Here is an 8,488-nt window from a genome sequence, read left to right as displayed (position 1 = left end):
ATTTGTCCACATGGTACTGAAAAGTAGGAAGTAAAACTCCATTCATTTCATTTCATTTCAGTTATTGCCCATGACTAATCTTGACGGATCTGCGATCGAAACTTGTACACATAGTAATCCGACGACAGATCGCAGTTGATTCGGCTCAATTTTAAAAAAATAACTTTCATCAATTTAAAATGTGATTTATGCGTATGACAGATTATCCCGCCATCTGATTTCTATAGAAAAATATGACAGGCGCTAGAGCTTAAAGGAACTGCTAACCGTTCTCTAAAATTTTGTTTCGGCGCCCTTTGTGGCTTCTATTTACATAATTCCAATTTTCCGTCAGATGTCTATGGTTCCTATAATTCCCATGGGCGTTTTCAATAGTGACGTCATCAAACGCTCAATTTTAGTGAAATCGCAAGACCCTCAGACGCCTGACTGAAAAATTGAGTGGTGCTAATCGAAGCGCACTGTGTTCTCGCTGAACATAAAAAGTTCTTAAAACGGTTTATAACACCTTTAATCAACTGTTAAAGGGAATTAGTTAAACGGGTACATACCTTTAAACATCAACCTGCGAATAAAGATTTTCTATGTGTGTACATTAAAAGAATGCATAAGTCAAAGTAAATAAACGGTTGAGTTGGTCTGTATCTAGATACGAGACACACTCATTTAAAAAGACACTATCAAATGTTCTACGTGTGTGATATATATTATTATTGACCTCTCGGGTTGATGCAACGTGATACGCCGGGTCCGGTTCTAACTTCCGCTTCAAAGAGAAAATTACTGGATCATATGCATATGAAAGGTAGGTTTGTTTGTATTTTAATTTTTCAATTTTATTCCCTTCGTTTTCATATTACCAATGACTGTATTCTATTGCAACCTATTAATGCTCTTCCGTAATGTTGTATCTTATTGTATACGAACCGTAAGACGAATTTTTTTCTGAAAAGTACCAAGGAGAGCCGAAGATAAGTTTTATCCATTAGCCCATCAATATTTTTTTTACGATTTTATCTGTATTTTTTAATCACCATTCTTAAAAGGTGTATCATTAGGAAGTGTTTGTGAACAGCTCTACTAGCAAATTGTGGTGGAATAGAATCATTCTGTTTAAGATGTTAATGGCCACGGCATTGTGTTCTGTAGTTCAGAGTCAAGAAACAAGTCCATTGACACGGGTAAGTTTTAACGTTTAACAATGTCAAGCTATTACAAACTCCGTCCCATACCTTGTCTGAAACAGCCACTTTTCTTGTATCATGGAAGTTTGTCAATTTGATTGTAGCGTACGCTACCGAATATAGCCAATGAGAACTTTCGACAGGCTACAATGTTTACAGTGTTTATGTCGAGGGCTCTCATTGGCTGTATTTCTTTGCTTGTTATCAAATCGAATAGCTGCACTCCGTGATACAAGAAAGGTGACTATTGCAGCCAAGGTATAATACGTAATACTTAATAAGACCGTAATAGCTTGACATTGTGCAGTTGACAACATTAATAATAAAAGTGGTTGCAAAAGATACGCAGAAAGTCCAATTCAAACCAAGTTCAAAAGAATTGTGACAGCTTTTCATAACTTTTTATGTGTATCGGGGACACTGATAGCATCAATTTACACCATTCCAATTTTCAGTTATGTCTGAGGGTCTTGTAATTCCGCTAAAATATAGCGTTTTATGATATCACTATCTGCTTACAATCCAAGAATCAAAAATCTGTATTTTATTATAGTCTGGAGTCATAATTTTGAAGCATTTCTTGTATAACTGACCTCTGGTATTTTCCTTTCAATTCCAAAATGTTAACGGTACTAAAACCATAAATGAATATACAGCGAGAGTAATCATACAGCCAAAGTTTTCTTTGTTTCCCCAGAGCAGATCCGTTGCTTATGATCGGATTGTGTTTCATTTATAACCATAAGGTTGTAGTTTCTAAACTGTTCCGGATAGAAACTAGCTAGTATTGATGGAGATTCTTTCTTGTAGATTACTACATCACAAACTGTGCCACCGACCACCGGAAGTGACACAGTGACATACCATGAAGGTTTGGGAATAGCTGGTTTGGTCCTGTCTGTATTGTCGTTTATTGGAGTAATAATATTAACAGTTGTTACTGTCTGTTATTTTATGGTGATTAGAAAGGTAAATATAGCTATATATTAACAATGTTTATCACACAACAGTACTGTTCTCTGGTTCATAACACAGGTTCATAAAAACGATATGAACTCATGTTAATATTTATGCTAATTAAGTCGTGTATTCATGAACCATGTAAACGCCAAGGCTCTCGAAACATAAAATATGTCAACTTATTTCATAAATTCAATATTACATAAGCACTCTTTTAAGATCTTTTATTTATTAAACGAGTGCAATACCACATATTGTCGATTGTTTGGACAAATGAAATTGAGGATTGGCACATAACGTGTGTCTATATTAGTTTTACCGCTTTGTATTACAATTTCAACGACACTAATGCTAGGTTTCGGAAACACCACCATTGCTTTGTTTCCTGTATCCTATTGTGCATTGAGGAGGGGGAGCGGAATATCTATTTTTGGCTAAATCTTAAATCTTCTTACTGAATATTTACCTAACGTTTTAAACACTATATAAGCAAATTTATTTAATACTAATCTCATTTCAACAGAAACCCAAGACCAAGTCAATTCGTGCATTATCTAAAAGAAATCATGAATCGCTACGAGAGAAAGCTAGTCATTTATCAGAATTACAGATTACAGGAACTGACCTCTCAACCATTCCCGTAAGTTTCACATTTCAATATTCGTTGGGGAGTAGTCATCTTAACAATTTCAAGCTATTTCGAACATTGCCTTATACCTTGACTACAATAGCCAGTGTATCACGAAAAACAGCGATTTGATTAAATTGTACGCCAGCGAGCACAGCCAAAGAGAGGCTGTAAACATTCTGGCTTATTATTTACAGACGTTCTGTTTAGGGTTCTGATTGGCTGTATTGACAAGCGCACAATCCAATCAAATCACTGCATTTCCAAACCTCGGTGATACAAGAAAGGTATAAGATGAAGTTCGTTATACCTTGACCATCGTTATGATGGGGCGTAGTAAGTTTCTAGATTAATTCTAATCGTTAATATTGAAATATCATGTTTCAAGGGAGAATCGCTTTTTTGCTATTTTCAAATTCCACCTATAAGGTACTCCACTGTTAAAGATGTAGGTCAGAGGAACTGGCATAGAAAAAGGCCTAGTCGTTCTGATGAGACATTAAACCGAGACCTCGTGAGCTGTACTATGCACATTAAAGATCTTTAGATAGTTTGAAATTACAAAGACCGATACCATTGTGATGACTCAAGTCATTGTACACTGCACGGTGGTACCAGACTTCAATAGCCCAATCAGGAACATGATTTTTCCATTATTTTCAGCATGAGTCTTGTAACATCCGAGTTGGTGTTGGAACCTTGTGTCAGATCGTTCTCGGGTTGTTTGAAGAAGTCGTTATCAATCTAGATAATGTTAGACTGAAGATCCGTCATTCCAAGCAAAGTCTTCCCATCATACCAGAAAATCATGTAGACTCTCCTCGTGGTGAAAGCAGCTCGGTACAGTTCCGCTTACAAAAACATTTACATACAGTATTTGAAGGAGATCTGCCCAAGATCGACGTTTTCAGTAAAATTGCTGAAAATATTCTTGGTGCCACTACTGTTCGTCAACTTATGGACGCCATGTTCCGCGTGTGTCGTGTGGCTCGTGGTGTCATCAAAGAATGGAAAGTCGAAAGCGAAGCTTTTGTTGGAACTGTTCCAGCCGATGGTTCTGGATATATCAACTTCACTATCGAAGATAGCGTCCAAAAGGTCAACATCACATGGGACGATCATAAATTTGCCCCGGAATTTTTGGATGCAGTCAGTTTAATTTTACAAGCTTTACGTGATGAACGAAGACAGCCAACACCGACTGAGTACCTAGCCATCCATTTGGCTTATAACTGCATCGGCAATGGTAAACAATTAACATCAAAATCACACCGACCTCTAGGATCACCTGGATTCAGACCTCACACCCAGACGTACTTGTCACTTACTGATCCTGGTGATGGTCACGTTCTCGGTACCACACGATTTAATGACTGGATGACAGGAGCTATAGTACATGTTGAACATTTGGAAATACCAGCAAATGATTCTCAAGATCAAATTGAATCTTATCGTGTTCCATCTTTGTACGATTTCTCTCGGGTGCGACTCCACGTTGGATCGACTGCTTCCGCATCATACTTCGTTGGCAGACGATTCAAAGAATCTCGTCATTTCTCGGATGAGTTCAACACATTGATTAATATGACGTCAGCAACAACATCTGCAGCTTTCTATCAAGGAGCAGCCGAATGTGCCGTTACCATGGATGGTTTGACCACTTCCCAAGCAGTCCGCTATATGCAGGAACTTCATCGCCAAATCCATCGAGACCCGTTTTCCCAATATTTGTCTGCGTCATGGAAAATAAACCAATCGCTCGTGGATGATTTCGAGAAGGACACGCCAGTTACTTTGACGGGAAAGATGGACATCGCTTGTCGAGTTATCGAAGCAACATGCAATGGGGGATTCGACAAAATAATCTGGGATGGAACGGAAGATTCCCAAGCTACAAAGTCCATTTTCAAACAGTTATCAGTTGAAGAGACTATTTCTCTTGTCCACGAAGCTCGATCGAAAGGATTAATCACACATTTTACGGCTGGAGTGGAGATGAGCGAAATCAAATTTGGCGTCTATTCTGGTGCAGATAGTATCGGCATTGGTGGGTCCAAAACACTTCGACTACCGCTTGTGGCTTCTGGAGGGTGTGCACCTTATATGGAAGAGGAAATCTCAAATGTCATAAAGGAAAGGAACCTGGCTGCGGGCAGTGTGTGCGGTGCTGGTGCACATCTTTTAGCTCGGTTGGATACCATGCGCTTTGAAGGTTCTATTTCTAGTACGGAGAACGGGATGAGGTGTCAATTATATAATGCTATGATCAACCACGACGATAGCGTCACCAACTGTATTCTAGAAAAGATGGATTACATACTTAAATTACCCTGCGAGTACGGGTTGCCCTTACTTGGTGAGGCCCGGCGTCTTGTGGACAGTAAATCACCCATGCTGAAAGAAGTGGCAGGGTCGTTTTATGAATGGGTTCTTTTTATCACAAGACTTCGCACACTGCTCGAGAAAAATGACGTGAAGAGTGTAATGGAAGACTATGCTGGGGAACCATGGTTAACTCTAAGAAAGAAACATTTAGAAACCACCAAATTTCGTGATCAGGCAATATCCAGAAGGGATGGACAGATGGACACTCCATTATAATGCTGATTTTAAAGGTCCTGGTGCAGTTCACAAGTAGTGTTGTACATATTGGTGACATATAACTAACTTTTGAGACGACGCGTGATCCGTGATCATGGTAGATCGAAGGGCTTTCGGGGCAAACGATGGATGAAAATAACCCAAGCAGGTGGATATCTTAATCTTATATTAGTTATATCGTGGTGGAACACTTGTAGAAATTATTAATTTCTCCGCCCTACTCTTGAAGCTTACCCTAACCCTATCAATAGAATAACTAATCAAAACCAAATAAATGTCAGCAAACTTCGCACCTCAACGTTTCCCGGAATCATGTTTCAGACTGAAGGTGGGAATATACGATGTCCGGTGCAGTGTTCGGTGCAGGACTATCGAGATAGTAGAAAATAGCGAATCGTGTCCGCACCGTGTCCGGGCCCGTACATCATGTGTTCACCCCGTACCGTACACCGCACCGGACACCGTACATCGTCTATTCCCACTTTAAGTGGATATGTCGAAAGTTTTCCTTTTTTAGCTCTGGCTTCGTCAACAGTATTCTCATTTCATGTTCCTTGTTCCAAAGCATAAGTTGTGTCTTATTTAAATGATTTTAAACTCAGTGTGAGCAAGATGTAGGTTTAACTACAGCTTATATCATGTAGAAACACTGCAACACGGAGTGAGGTTTTATTTGGCAAGAGTGTGGTTTAGAACGAAATATAATCAAATATAAGATAATATTTTTCATATAACAACACAGTCAATAAATTTCACTTATAATAATATACATTGTAGTCCAATCTATAACGGGGCTGTTAAGAGTCCGCGAAGCCGTGATCGCCGAATATCCGAAGCGCTTTGGTGAGAGGTCCAGGATATTTTCCCTGAAAATTTTGAAAATCAGAACATGGAAACGCATTTTGTTGACATCCCCCAGCTACTATTGGTCTTGCATTGCGTTACAGTGCGTTTATGATGCATGTACAGTGCGCGAACAGGCTGCAAACGCTACCCTCCTTTGCTTAGTACCGAAATTGCTACAACCAATTGCGCAGCCTTGTGGGGACAAAATTCGTGCAAGTGTCAGAGTGACTTCATCCCGACCATACAAAAAAAAGATTGAAGGGAGATAACAAATTTATTGAAAGCTCATTTGAAGTGAGAACTAGCAGTCATCTAAAAAAAACTACATACTTACCTATTAAAAACTGCAGCCTTCAACGCTCCTTATAATCTTACAGTCACGATCATAAAGTCATTTTTTTTGCTTTAAAGCTGATAAATTAATATATTGAAAAACAGAATTTACAGCGACGTTCGTGATACAGCTCAAATCTGCGAAATTCCAGAAATAGGCTAAGTATTGTCGGTGTATTTTATGATTTTTTATTATGATTGGGACTAATAGAAAGGATCTGGTTCTACACGGCACCGTGGTTTAGGATGCCCATCTCAACTGGTTCCAAAGTTACAGGAGTTGAAAATTTGCCCGTTTTTGAAAACAATTGCTCAGTTTTTCGCCTCTAGTTTTTCACCAAAAAGCCGGAAACAAGTTTAAAACAAATTTCGAACCTCCCCCGGACCCTCCAAATCCATTTCAGCAAAAAAAAAGAACAAAAATTGGGGTCGAAATTTGAAAATTTTCCTGATCAAAATGACAAAAAAATGGTCGATTTTGGCCAGTTTTGGGGTTAAATTAGCTCTTAATAAAAGCGTTACTGTAGGCAGACCGTAGTTGCGACGAAGCTGTGCTTTGCAGGGTGGATAGCCAGGAAGGTTGTTTTTATTTTTATATAGCAGTAACGGGAAATTTTCAAGAACTGAAAAAAGTAATACAATATAATTTTAGCAAGTTTCTTTGATTGTTCTTATGATCTTTTACGTTCGGAAAGCAGAGCAATTAAAAAAAAAATTCAGGGCTAGTCTTGGCATCAACTTATAACGTTAGGAAGATGGCTACCGCGTGTCATGAAATAAAATATTTGCTAACAATTTGGCGATGTTTTAATTTATATACTTTAGGTTACGATAAAATTATTATTCGTGGAATCTCCATTTCTGTGGGTTTTTGTTGGTTATCTCCCTGTGAAAGTAGGAATATTAGTGAAACAAGAATTTTGATGAATTACGTGAGAAAAAGGGGCAATCCACGAATAAGCTTTAGTTAAATAGTGTTCTCTTTCTACACCGTCTTCAAGAAAACAGATGAAGGTCCATCTTACACCAATCCAAAAATACTGACAATACCGCTTTTTGTGACATATTTTACAAATCTGTGTTTAAATATAGGCTGGACACTCTCCTTTGATAGAGAAAGCCTGATAGCAGCGTTCGTTTTGTTGTTCCTGATTGCGTTCACTTTGTACATTTGTCTGTTCTTCAGCTACAGAAGCTTTGCTGAACACTCTCCAAAATTGGCCAAACAAGGACGAAATTCAGAAATTTGGTGTCACCGAGTAATTGTTCATAATGCGTTTGGTAATTATGCCACATGGACAACTATTGCTACTTTGTTAAACGTGATCATGGTAATGGTTTATGTAGCTGATCCTGGCGTAGAAATTGAAACAGCCGGTACAGTTGCTCTTGGAATTTTAACAGCAGAAATCATCATATTCGCTGGTACTGATTTGATATTATTGGACAAATATTCTAGGTACACGTTCACGCCATATTTGGTCGTAATGGTTGCTCTTGGTGGAAGCATCTCCAAAAATTATGATAGTACCTAAACAAAACAAAACAATTTTTATCGTTGTGCTACTGGCTATAGGATGTAGCTATAATGCTATGCCGTCATTTTAAAAAGCCAATGTTTAATAATTTACAGATTGAGCCGACAGGCTACGCAATGAAGGCCTTAAAGAACTTCAGTCAACATCTGTCATAGAACATTAATTCAAGAACTTTCAACGAAGCAAGTTAACGTTCGATTCCAGCGGATGCTGATATCGCAAACTAGGTAGTTGTTGGTAGTCGTAGTAGTTGGTAGTTGGAATGGTTCAAATTGGATGATGCTGTGTTGTTGGTTTGGTAGATACGATACTGCAGAATTTCGAATAGGAGTATTCTACATGCTCGATATCCTCTAGACTCAGACTTTCCTTGGCACAAGGGATGGAGACATGCGATA

At 38.5% G+C, this 8,488-nt stretch overlaps 2 protein-coding genes across 2 annotated transcripts; both read left to right on the top strand.

Annotated features, from left to right (window-relative positions):
• Positions 1–1,118: 1,118 nt before the first annotated feature.
• LOTGIDRAFT_163069 (hypothetical protein) lies at positions 1,119–5,373 on the top strand (the record flags this gene model as incomplete). The annotated part of the gene is made up of 4 exons (XM_009059118.1): positions 1,119–1,181; positions 1,995–2,153; positions 2,668–2,784; positions 3,436–5,373. The coding sequence occupies 4 exons, from the start codon at positions 1,119–1,121 to the stop codon at positions 5,371–5,373; spliced, it is 2,277 nt and encodes a 758-aa protein (XP_009057366.1).
• Positions 5,374–7,523: 2,150 nt separating this feature from the next.
• On the top strand, positions 7,524–8,087 carry LOTGIDRAFT_121617 (hypothetical protein; the record flags this gene model as incomplete). The annotated part of the gene is made up of 1 exon (XM_009059117.1): positions 7,524–8,087. A coding segment is annotated over one exon (564 nt), but the record flags the coding sequence as incomplete, so codon positions are not given.
• Positions 8,088–8,488: the final 401 nt, after the last annotated feature.

Source organism: Lottia gigantea (assembly GCF_000327385.1).
Source record: "Lottia gigantea unplaced genomic scaffold LOTGIsca_37, whole genome shotgun sequence".
Lineage (NCBI taxonomy): Eukaryota > Metazoa > Mollusca > Gastropoda > Lottiidae > Lottia > Lottia gigantea.
Note: the sequence above shows the minus strand (reverse complement) of the source record. Positions and strands in the feature narration are given on the sequence as shown.